The sequence below is a fragment of the Corvus brachyrhynchos genome, unplaced genomic scaffold (assembly GCF_000691975.1).
Source record: "Corvus brachyrhynchos isolate BGI_N302 unplaced genomic scaffold, ASM69197v1 scaffold325, whole genome shotgun sequence".
In the NCBI taxonomy this organism is placed as follows: Eukaryota; Metazoa; Chordata; class Aves; order Passeriformes; family Corvidae; genus Corvus; species Corvus brachyrhynchos.
The window spans coordinates 951070-964262 of NW_008238356.1; the positions used below are offsets into that span (position 1 = coordinate 951070).

The 13193-nt window shown below is 40.0% G+C and overlaps 1 protein-coding gene across 1 annotated transcript in view; it reads left to right on the forward strand.

Moving 5' to 3' along the window:
* Window positions 1–13193, forward strand: part of MEGF10 (multiple EGF like domains 10) — a 79029-nt gene that overhangs the window by 42880 nt on the left and 22956 nt on the right. The window contains exons 10-13 of the mRNA XM_017735498.1: window positions 3400–3574; window positions 4360–4480; window positions 7220–7383; window positions 10226–10328. Coding sequence (XP_017590987.1) covers window positions 3400–3574; window positions 4360–4480; window positions 7220–7383; window positions 10226–10328 — 563 coding nt within the window. The remainder of the gene's footprint in view (window positions 1–3399; window positions 3575–4359; window positions 4481–7219; window positions 7384–10225; window positions 10329–13193) is intronic.

Sequence of the window (13193 nt, forward strand, 5' to 3'; positions counted from 1 at the left end):
GGTGGAGCGGGGTACTGATGCAGAAGACAGAACTCCCTGTGGGCACTTGAGGCTTTTGAGAATCTTCTTAGAAGCCAGTTGTGTCTGGTTGTCCTCGTCTCTTGATGCCAGTGAGCCATGAGACAGCTCTTCAGTCATGTCAGGGAATACCCTCAACCCTCTCTTGCCTACCACAAGCCCAGCTTGGCCTGGCTGATCCTGAGAGGATCTTCATGGCACTAATCCATTCAGCAGCAAAGTAATCCCAGGGCACGAAAAAAAAGGGGTGGAATTCCTTCTGCAAATAAACTTTTTGTGTCTGAAGGTCTGGGGTTCTGTTTTGGGGGCCCTCGATACCATAAAAGCTTCTTTCATCTGGGTGTGATCACCGGTTTAGATATCCTCAAAGAGGAGCTATTGGTAGGCTTAGAGCTCTAGGCTATTAGAGCTCTAGGTTATTAGTATTAATCAATACAGAAGTGAACTAAAGGTTAATTTAGAAAAAAAAAAAGCTCCAAAAAATATTGCTCTAAAGTAAGTGCTCCTAAGTTCCAGAATACAGCTGTGTTTTCAGTCATTTTCTTCACATACTTCTTCACATATATAGCTGAAAAATGCACGTTCTTTTTTCTTTATTACTGTTTTATGATTGAAGAATTCACATCAGAACAGCTCTGACGATAATTCATTATTTGCATTTGGAGTGGGCTAAGCTGTAGGGGTTTTGCTGCTGCTGTTGGTTGATGGCAGCTCCTGGAAATGAAAGGCAAGCCCTTCCTTGCTCTTGGTTGTACCAGCAGTCTTTATTAAATGCTTGGTAGAGCATAAAAACAGCTATACTTGAGAGATTTTAATCTGTTTGAGGGGCCCAGAGGACAGCAACAGGTAACAACCCTCTTGTACCAACCCTCTTGGTCCAGTGCAGCCTGCAATTAAGATTTTTTCCTGACATGAGCACTAGTGGGGGTTTTTCTTGTCTCATGCCCTTTCTGAGGTGTGTATCTAGGATTTATTGCAGTATTATTGGTGTAATACATGTTTGGTTTGTGTAGTTTGGCTCTGTTTTTAAAGATTAGGGCATTTTAATTTTGCATTTTTCTAATGGGCCTGTACGTACAGGTGCAAGAGCTTTTCACGGAAATTTTATATTTATTGATATTTATATTTATTTTTTTAGGGTGCTGCACCCTTTGGTTGGATATTTTAAAAGCAAAACACATACATGAAGCATATAAAAATCATTAATTTCATCTAAGTCCTTCAAATATATAATATGAACTGTCCACAAGTATTTTTTTTTGTCTCTATACAGAGTAGGGTTGCATTTCCAGCTAGTGTGAACAGACAACCAGGAGTAAAAGAGAATATACTGCCAGTATCTCTCAGCATCTCTTTATTTCCCTACCTTAATATTTAAGCATTATTGCCAATTAAGATAACTGCATGAGAACCCATCAAAAGCCTTCAGAAGTGCTTTGGCTTCCTACATCTAATTACAGATCACGGAATACTAATTTTGGTGCCAATCAATACGTGTGCAAGGATGCTTCAGTGACACTCACTGGGGGGCACAGAATATCAATGCCTCTGCCTCACATCCAGTGCTTCCTCATGCGTGTGGGCTTCCCCCTCTCCTGGAAGGGAAAAAAATACTCCCAACAACAAACCACACTTCCAATCAGCAGTTTATAGGGTTCCAGGATTTATGTCTTAAAGTGCCAGTGCTACTGAATATCTGTTATGAATATATTCTGATTCTTATCCTAACAGCTATTTGGTTGTGGATTTTTTTTTTTTTTTCATTTTCCCTGTATTCTTCCTCTCATGGGAAGTTGGGGTCCCACAGGAGTTTAGGATAAGGGACAAATCAGATTATCTTGCTGCATCTTGTGTCTTCATAATTTAGCATGTGTTTTATATGAGAATAGTTCCATTTCATCTTGTTTCATGGCAGGTGTGCTCATAACTGAACAAATAACCAGGGCTGTTCGGTATGAACACCATGAGTTTTGAACCATTTCATGAAAAGGCTTTTCCTCTCACTTTGTCAATACTGTCAAAGGTATTTTAATATCTTGAAGACCCACGAATTTTTATGGTGGCATAGTGCATGCATTAAATATGCAAAAAGCAGAGTATATAGTGACATTACAACTTTCACAATTCCTGCTTTCCCTGATCAGCAATGGTTGTGTTCAGCAGTTTTAAGCTCTTGCTTTGGCAAGAGCAGCCCTCAAGTCCAAGAGCAGTTGCAACTAATGTTGTGTTCCCATTGCTGCAACTCTTTCAAAGATTGCTGTTATTAATGTTACAGCACCTGAAAGTGCAGGAGGTATTTTTTCAAACTTTCGAATGGTCAGAAGAATACTGTTTCCAATATATCCCCACACACAGAGTCAGCAAGTCTTGCAAAACCAGGCTCTTGTCATGGGTCATTTAATTTGTCTGGAGGAAGGCTTTTTTTTTTCTTTTTTATTTCCAGCACTCTTAAAGGAGCTTCACTTCAGTCAGTGGCAGGCAAATATCTCCAAACAGTCTTGCCATTGTGAATATATTGGATTTGGATATTAAGGCTTTCCTTTGGTGAGAATTAAGCAAATGCTTTGTCTGCCAGAGTGCTACAGAGCACCCCATTGTGTCCCCTCTCCCAGACTATATATCTTTGCACAGCTGATGATGTCCATTTGTTATGAGGCAGCAGCTGCCTGCGTGGCCCTTCAATGAAACTGCTGTTCCAGGTAGAGGCAGCTGCTCTGCCACCAGGTATGGCCAGCAGAGAGGGGAGATGCTCCCCGGAAAGGTCACTGCTCTCATGGTATAGCTGGCTTCTGCCCAGTGCCAGTGATTTTGTACCATTCCCTGAAAGATTCCAGTTGTTCTCTTTCAAACTAATTTAAAGAGAAGAGCGGCCTTGCTTTGCTGCTGGGGTGCTCTGTTGTTTTCTTGTGTTGGATGCCATGCTATTTTTCTTGATCATGTTTCTCAGACAATATGCTGCTGAGCTTCTGCAGTGTTACGAAAATGTTCCTGTTAGAGTGGAAGTGTAAAAACAAATTTTGGGGGAATGTAATGACTTCATCCTCTTAATATTTGTAACCATGGATATCTATATTATGATAAAAACTGTGTTTCAGCAAGGTTTCTTTTCAAATAGATGCAGAAAAATGATATCTCTTCATTTCTTTCCATGTCCTCCAAAAATGCCTGTATGTTGTATAATGTTACATTTCCTGTCTTAATTGGCATGTATTTTTATATAAATACACCAAATTGCCTTTTGAGAAATAAAATCATCTCATGCAAGGCCCTTCACACAACCCACCTGCAACAGCATTTTGTTGTCTCATGGAAAGAAAATAATATTTGTGCCATGTTTAGTCCTGAATTACTGACTTAACCTTTCATCCCCCACCCTGGCAGCTGTCACCCCATGTCTGGGGAATGCTCCTGCAAGCCAGGCTGGTCTGGGCTCTACTGCAACGAGACGTGTTCCCCAGGGTTCTACGGGGAGCAGTGTCAGCAGATCTGCAGCTGCCAGAATGGGGCTGACTGCGACAGTGTCATTGGGAAGTGCACCTGTGCCCCTGGATTTAAGGTAAAGAGGTCTCACAGTTTCACAGTTTCACAGCCCCACTGTGCCCAGTCATGCAACAAATTCTTCAAGGTGCCACCTCGTCCTTTCTCCACCATGCCAGGGTGTTTGGGTGTCACTGCTTGTGCTGTAAGACCCTGAAAAGGCAACATTTCTGATGGGTTCTCAGTGCTGAAATGAAGGCATTTTTACAAAGAGAAGTCAGTTGCTTTGTAAGATGTTGATAAGAAGGAGGGTGTGCTGTTGAGATGTAAGTAAAGGGAGTAATGATGGGTTTCAGTCATCAACTCCTCATGCTCCATCCACAGAAACTCCAGCCAGAAGCACTTCTTTTTATAGTTCAGGACAGATTATTCTGCAACTTTTACACACATTTGCTGTTACATGTGCTTTGGATGCTAATCCAACATTTTACAGTATGACTGTTCTTGTACTAGTAATAACTGAAAACCTCAGCCAAATTAGTTCTCAAAAATATTTTACATACTCACATTATTTTCCATTACACTGCTTTCTTACTGTGTTTTAGTTTCATAAAGAGCTGCTTTATTACTGTCCATTGAGCTAACCAGGACCTGAGCTCTCACAGCATTATAATACTTACTTAAAAAGGTTTCAGAATGTTTAAAAAGCAGGAAGGTGTCCCTCTCCCCTAAATTTGAGAGAACTTAGTGACAGCCTGGGACATGCATGGGCTCTATGTTTTCTGGCTTTTGCATCACTTGAGTCAGTTGTATTGTCTGAGCCTCCTCAGATGGTTTTTATGCTCTGTTTTTTTTATAATTCAGGGTGCTTCTTGTGGTACCCCTTGTCTCCCTGGAACATACGGAGTGAACTGTTCCTCCGTGTGCAGCTGCAAAAATGGGGCCACCTGCTCACCTGTGGATGGTTCTTGTGCCTGCAAAGCAGGTAAGTGTCTCCTCAGATTCATTTTATTTCTCTGTAACTGTAAAATGAAACTGGTTTTTTGAAGTAGAGAAGAGGAAACTTAATGAGAAGCAGCCACTTTATGATTCTGCTGCTCTGGGAGGCAAAAACAAGGAGAACATGTTCTCAGTGAAGCACTCTGCTCTGCCAGGAGGTGTGTGGGGTGTACCCTTTATCTGATGTCAGCATTCCTAATCAAAACCATATAGAACCCCAGAATGGTTTTGTTGGAAATTACATAACTTTCCTGATTTTTTTTTAAATTATTGGTTTTCACTAACTTTTAATTAATTGTTTTTCATTATTCATAACCAGTATGTTAACTATAAGCAGTGTGTTGGTCTTGAAATACTTTTAGCCAGAATTCAGCAGTTTGTCATGAGCAGCTATTGTGGGAATGCAGCTTGGGGAAAGTTACTGAAACTTCAAGTTTTCCTTAGCTCACTTTGACATGCTTCAATGAACAAAGTGTGGGGGAGGAGAGAGAGAGAGAGAGAGAGATGTGTTCAAACTGAACACAAGAAGTGCAGAATTTATGGGCTACAAAGACATTTTGCAGAAACCAGAAGATGAAGAAGACAACAAGATAACAAAGATTCCACATATGTGTGTTGGAAAGCCACTACCTGGGGAAAAGATAACAAAAAGACTAAAAAATACAGATTAATTAGCCTGAGAAGTGAGAAATCAATTACCAATGGAGGATAGAATTCTAATTAATGAAAGAGAATTACGTGATTTAGAACCAATGAATAATAATTTCTTTGTTTGCTGAAAAATTATAAATATGTGAAAAAGTTGTGTGTCTGCATCTGTGTGGAGGCCAGAATTTTGCCAGCAATACACACAGACCCTGGCCAGGAAAGGAATAAAGTAATGCCTGACTTGCTGACACTAAAAAGACAGTGTTAAAGGAGTTTATTTATGCCAAGGATTTTGGAGGATTTGGTAACAGTTTGGGTTGGAAGAGACCTTAAATCCCATCCAGTGCCACCCTCTGCTATGGGCAGGGACACCTTCCACTATCCCAGGTTGCTCCAAGCCCTGTCCAGCCTGGCCTTGGGCACTGCCAGGGATGACGGGGCAGCCCCAGCTGCTCTGGGCACCCTGCACCAGGGCCTCCCCACCCTGCCAGGGAACAATTCCTTCCCAATATCCCATCTAAATATCTCCTCTTTCAGTCTTAAACTATTCCCCCTGGTCCCATCACTGCTTCCCCTTGTAAAAAAGTCTCTCTCCAGCTATCTTAGGCCCTCTGATCCCCTTTGTGGATCCTCCTCTGGACTCATTTCAACAGATCCACACAATTTTCTGACAAAACCTTGCCTAACCTTGTTCCCAGTGTCCCTCAGCTGTGGTGCTGGGATTGCTGAGAAGGGAGGGAGAGGCTGCAGAATGCTCCCAAGCAAATCCCATGACCAGTCTACCTTGTAAACCCTTCCTGTCTAAAAAATGTTTTTTGTCAAAGCATGTGAACTGAGGAGAAGTGTTAGAGTTTCCTAGACAAAGAGCCACTAAATTTTTCAGGGACTGACAACTATTTAAATGAGTTGTGCAGCAAATGTGGAACTTCTACTCTTTCCAGAGACAGTGGAGCTAATTAAGGTAGATACCGCAAATTAGCCAGATTGTGAGGAGAAAAATATTCCTTGAGCAATACAGAATCCTATTTTCTTGTGCACTGTGCAGTTTTAGTCATACTACAGTGAAAAAGGACAGCAAGAAATAAAATTAAACCTAGGTACTTGTCATGTAAACAAATGAAAATTATAAATGCTGGGAAGACAGTTGAGGGAAAGTGTCTCAATTTCCTGGCCAGTGTGGTACCACATTTTTTTCCTGGAATGACCCCTAAATTTGAAGTTATCAATGAAGCACGAGGCAGACGGATTTCTGTGCATGTGTTTTGCATAGCCTATTGATCAGGCTCAGTGCAGAATTATTTTTCCCTCCACTTACTGTAAACAAGGTACAAAATTAGAAAGTTGGCCTGTGTCACTGGTGGTGGTAACATATGACTGACTGCCTCACACTGTTCCTCTTGGATCCGATGGATGATCACATTTTAAAAAATCTATTCACATCCCAGTCTATCCAGTCTGCAAACCATTGCTGTCAGGCATCATCAGTGGTGAATGCTGCATTTTAGAGCCATTTTCCATTACATTTCTTTTTGTATTTGGAGAGAAGTGCAGAAATCATCTAAAAGCTCTTCGGTGTTTCCTTGGAGAATCCAATTTACTCAATACTTCTATGGTTGTTTGTTTTGTTCTTTTTAGATAGCTGTTAAAACCATATTACAGGACTGTCTGTATTAAATGCTGGTGGAACAATTACGAAAGCAGCAGCTTGAGCCTAGGGATAATACTCCTAATTATTTTCAGTCTACACCTCAATACTCTCAGTGTAGTTAAGTGCTTCTCAGTGAAAAGTCAAGGTATCTCTATTTCCATTTCAGATCTTCCATCAGTCTCTTTTGGATGTTGGCACCCATCTGCAGATGTGTGCTGTGCACAGATGTTACAAGGTGCCCTTGAACACCTTTGTTTCAACCTGGACAAGCCCTCAGCTGAAGCTGTTGATAAATCCTGTAGTGAATGTTACCCCAGTATTGCCCATCTTGGAGACATGCCCCAAGGCAGGCAGAAGGAAGCATCCTCTGAGAGAAATGGGGGAATATCTGATTCATTTCTGACTTTAATCCCTTTTTTTTTTTGGCAGGTAGGCATGGTGTGGATTGCTCCATAAATTGCCCCAGTGGCACGTGGGGACTGGGCTGTAACCTGACCTGCCAATGCCTCAATGGAGGGGCTTGTAATGCTCTGGATGGGACCTGTACCTGTGCCCCGGGATGGAGGGGAGAGAAATGTGAACTCCCTTGCCAGGTAGTTCAAGAATTCCACCGAATTTTGAATTTTTGTAGGAGAATATTGGGCAGGGAGGGGTGTCTGTCATTCTTTGTCTTCATGGGAATGTGTCCCTTTGGAGCACACATGATGGGGTGCAGGGTCAGGGACAGGCACTAACAATTCTTCTAACAATTCTTCATCAAATGCTATCAAACTGCTACTGTTCAGATACTTTTAAGTTGTGAGAGAAAAATACAAAAAATACGCCCCAAATCAAATAATGCCATTTTAATTACCTTTTTCTAATGTCTGTGTTACAGTATGAATAAAGAATTTTCATTCTTTCTCAGTCAAAAGTGAGAACCTACTCTTAACCACCCATTTCCATGTGAAGTCTTTGCTTTTCTACTGGGGCTTTGACTTCTACTCTCTCCCAGACTTTGGAAAATCAGAAATCATTGTGAAGACAACGGCAAGCTCTTTATCAGTTCTGTTCCACCTTGTAATCTGTAGCTTCAGGGAAATAAAATACATAAATTCAAATACGTAATTTCAAAAGTTCTTAAATTGTAAAATTCCAAGTGCATTTGTTTCATCGTGTAACTGTTCAGTTTCAATTCTATTTCACACACGAAAAAAAAAGATAAATATTTTATAAAAAATTGATTTTTTCCAGGGTCCGTTGTTTTCAGTGATGGGCTTCAATTTTTTGGGAAATTTTTAACAAAATTAATCAGTAAAATAAACTGCTCTCTGGTCTTCTTTTCCCTTCCCCTGTCATTTGTTAACTTCGGCAATATATTTGCAGAGCAGGTTGTTGGTTTGATACAACTGCAAAGGAATTACCTGAAGTGGGCACACACCCTGTAAATTCCCCTCTCATATCACATTTTAAGCCTCTTTCAGTTTGGACAAGCTCTGCTGAGCAATAACGTGATGGGAGTAGCTGAACTATAGCAGAAAACTGTAAATCACCGTTTTGAATGAAAATTTGTTCTGCTGAACTGCACTCAGAACACTCAGGAGTGATTTTTGGGGCTTTATTTTTGGTTTTAAGACAAAACACTTCGGTAGAGAGTAAAGTGGCAAAGAAGGTTGAATATATTCTGGAAAGCTGATGGCAGTTCCACCTGTGCAGTATTTCCAACAACACATCTCCATCAAAAGACTGATTTTTCTGTTTCCACAAGCAGCTTTGTTTATCCCTTAGTGCCCGAATCTGAAGGATGATGAGACCTCCCAAGCTCCATTAGCTCTTCCAAAACTGACATTTAAAAAAGACATGTATTGTTTCAGAGCAGTTGCATCACTATCCTAAACTTAGTAAAATAATGCTGAATTATTATACAGTAACATAATTTCTGTATCAGATAATTCATCATGCCCATGCTCATTGTCTTCCTCTCCCTCTCCATGTGCATCAATGTCCACAAGCATTTACCTATTTCAAATGCAAATTCTGCTTCAATTTCCAGAGCAGGGGAACAAACAGAAAACTAATTCAAATATGTCCAGTTGTCTGAAATGTTTTCTTGTCTGAGCAGAGACTTTATTTAAATCAACGTATTTCAATTTGTTTCAGTAACTTCAGAACATTATTATCACTGCTCAGATTGTTGTTCAAGATTTGAAGTACAGTTTGGACTTCAGTCCAAGTACAGAGCAGCCTAAAAATACTGCCTTTCAGCAGCATATTTGAGGATTTCCTTTCATTCCAAATCTGATTATATGCAAAGGAAATGCTTAATCTTTTCTTTTTCTGTATGTAAAAGTGCATTGTTGATATGAGCAAAAGGCCCCTTACACTGAAGTAATGTAAGATTTTGTTCTACTTTAGACTTGAAAGACTGGCAGTTGAATAGCTAAATCCTGTGGCACTTGGTCGGAATATATGCATGAACATCAAAGAACAGCAGATTAATTTTCATATAGGTTTTATTCAGATTTTTAATGCGACTGACACCAATTTTTAGCCTTGAATGTAAATGATTGGGGTTTAAACCTGACATGTTTTTTTCCTGTTTTTCCTTTGCTGTGGGTAACCCTGAAGTATTACTGTAAATTATACTGGCTTTTTTTCCATGCCTTTTTTTTTTTTTTTTAATTTGGTTTTAATACTTTTTATTCAAGTTGACGGTTGTACTTTGCCTTGTTTGGAGACTGCAGTTATAAAGAATCTGCTCTTCTCAGTTTCTTAGGTTGATTTTTTTGTGAAATTATCCACAAATCTGTGTGCCAGCTTCTATGGAAGAAGCAGGAAAAGCATCCATGCTTTGCACAGCTGAATACACCAACAGAAGTGTTTCAGCTTGTAACTTCAATCTCTCTTGTTGGTTCAAAAAATATTGCATAGGTAAAAATAAAAGTTTTGTTCTGTACACTGCTCCACAGACAAAGATTATCTCCTTCTGATGGAGCATAGAGCATACACTGTAGTGCAGAGAGAAATGTTTTTAATCAAAAGAGAAATGTTTCTAATCAAAAGAAAGTGATAGTTTGCATTATTTATGCAGTGAACCTCACACTGAAGATATCTTGTAATTTAATGGTTTTCACTCGTTTCCTTAAAAATTATGCCTCTGTGTGGTACCCTTTTTGACCCATAAGCAGAGATCTCAGGGTTTGATGCAGAAAGGAGAGTTAATTGCTTTAGTCTGGGATTTTTCAAGAGAGTATAATTCATTCTTTATCTTCCCCCCTTTAATGAAAGAACGAAAGCGTGGGATGCTGACATGTTCCAAACGCCCAAAGTATTTTACATTAAGATCAGCCTAAAGATTCAGGAGAGATCTGTGGTTGCATTTTGAGGCAGGGCTGACCATAACTTGCTCTCCTCTAACTCCCAGCTGTCATCATCTCTTGTTTTTTGTTGCCACAGGATGGTACCTACGGCATGGACTGTGCTGAGCGCTGTGACTGCAGCCACGCTGATGGGTGCCACCCCACCACGGGCTACTGCCGCTGCCTCCCGGGATGGTCAGGTACAGGAGACATCCTTGGGAAGCACAAACAGAATTTCCCACCTAGTGGCACTTGGTTTTGTGGGTAAAGGAAGAGTTTGTGAGGCTGGGAAGGGAAAATGGGCTGGTTCTGTGGCAGGCGAAGCTTGGTCCAGTGTGGGATCTGCAGAAGACTGGGAAACTTTAAAGCTTGGGCACCTCCACAACATAATTCCTTACAAAAGTGGTGATCAACTGTAAATATCCAAGGTTGTTCTGGCAGCTTTGGAGTAAAGCATGACATCCAGGAACTCAGGAGGCTTTGTTCAGGCAGCCACAAAGAGGATGAACCTTGCAGAAACTGTGCTGCCGTTTCAGAGTCTCAGCCTTTTTAAAGTTTCTCTGCACTTATTTTGTCCTGTATGAAAACTTCCTCAATTCTTTTTTTTTTCTTTTTACATTGTGATTTGAAGAACTATATCTGTCTAATCATTCACCAAAATTTGTGTTTGGCACTGTTGTTGCACCTTCTTGTTGGTGGAGAGCAAGATTTTTTGAGAACATGATGAAGCCATACAGAAGGGCAGCCATCATGAAATATTCCCTGTATCTCTAGGAGGGAGTTTTAGTTCGTGCAAGGACTTCTAAGCTTTAAAGTTGGAAGAGCTCTTTGATCTTCAGTAAAGTTTAATTGACACTGTAAGTTTGTCCTTCTTGGAGTGTTCCAGACTTGCTGCTTCACTGTGATGCTGCAGTGTTGCAAGGGTCTCACATCACCTGTCTGTGTGGGCTCGTTCGATTTAATAACGAGGAGTCAGCATGAAAAACAAACCTTAAATGAGCAAAGCATGTTTGTGCTCTGAAAAGCAGTGATTTGGGTTTTATTTGTGATTTCAGATATATTCCACTCTTCTCTAAACGAATGTTTTTCCTAATTGACCTGTAGGTTCATGATAGAATTGTTTTCTTTTTTCTACGGTGCTTTTAGACAAAGTAGGTGGAGGTGAGCTTATGATTTCCTCACAGATAGATACAGTCTTAGTATTGTTTTTTTCCCAAGCCTTTATTTTTGTATGCTCTTTCTTCCTGGCTCTGTGGATGGATTGCAAGCATCTTGTTTGAAGTACATAATACTCTGTGTCTACAATTCAGTTTGATTAGTTGTAGCTGATTACAGCTTACCTGCTGTTTTTTCTACTTTCTGTTCAGATGAACATGACTTTTGTGATTATTGGGGGTAGGAAGTGGAAATCTCTGGGGGATACAGATACACAGGCAGGAAGAGCTCCTGCTTTGCTTGGGGAGACCAAAACTACCTATTATTTACTCACTTTTTCTGTATATTAGCTCTTTGAGATGGCCTGTCTCACCATTCCCTCTCAGTGTGAGTGAGAGAGGCTTCCAGAGCCAGCACTCACCTAACCAAGACAGGATTTTTTTGGTTCAATTCTCTTCCCACAAGCTGCAGTCTGACTTGCCATCAGCCACTCAAGTGCCTCAGGAGTGCAAAAAATAGTAGTAGTTATTTGGGTGCATTATGAAAAAATATCATTAGCCTTATGCCATCTATTTGCTGTCTTTCCTGACACTACTTGTGTTAATTTTGTTATGATATTAATGTCCTTACTTTCAGGTAGTTTCAAGTAATTGTGTGTGTGCTTGGACACATTTCCACAAACTTACATTTGAATCTGCCCAAAATGTTATCTCATAAATTGCTAAATGTATTAATCAAAGAATACCCACCATAAAAACATGTGAACAGTTGCTGATCCTGGGCAGCCACAGTGCAGGTAGGTAGAGCTGTTCACAAGTCCCAAATGCATAGCTTGAAGTACATCCTGTGAGTCTTCTAAAATTCAGACAGATAGTCAGGATCAAAGGTGTGTTAATCAATGGATCCAGGTTAAAACACACAGTATTGAGAGGCCAGATTAAGAATCTAGCAGCTTTTTATATATAAAACTTACCTGGCCAGCATAATGTAATTAACCCAGGATGTGACTGACAGAGGCTTCAAGTGCAACATAAACCTTGACTGTGCTTGGATTCAGGTATAGGAAAGGATAATATAGTAATAATACACATAATACAATATATAATATATATAATATACATAATATATATTATATATATTATATATGTAATATATAAAATATTAATATAACATAATAAAGACATAATAATTCTGTCTAGTGAAATCTTACTTTGCCTTCATACTTAGAAAGCAAAAAGACTTCACAAGAATGAGACTTAAGGCCTAAATATTGATAAAATGGAGCCCCCATCCCTGGATGATGTCATCAGAACAGCATGTGTGTGACAGACTAGTTTTGACATGTTGGTGATGTCTAGACACACTTTACAACATCCACAGCATAGCTCATTTCATACTCAGTGTCTGGAAAAATCCTCCTCCCACACTTCGCATGTCAGAGCAATACCCGCGAGGAATTCGGGCTTTGTGCAGATGCTTATATTTGGAATGATTAAAAAAAGGAGGGAATACTTCAGGAAAGGGCTCTCAAATAGCTGTGCTGTAATGCTGCATTGCAGGAATAGCAGTAGATTGTAGGATTAAGGAGGGAGGTTGTGCATAGATTTGTGTGGAGAAGCAGATGGAGGATGTGTGGTGAACACAGGAGCTTCTAAAGTGAAAGAAATTACGTAAGAGCGGCTTAGACTGGGGTTTTTTTGGTTGGATTTGTGAAAGTAACCATCAGACATACTAGTTTTGGGTGGGTAGTGTTACCTACCTAGTTAAAAAAAGAGAAGGAAAAACAGATTTTGGATTAGTCTAATGCTTATCTAACCCAAATGAAGGATTTAGTTGTTTAAAACCACTGGGAAGGTAGTGTTAAAAAATAAATACATTTGAGGAAGCTTAAAAATGAACTTGGGAGTATT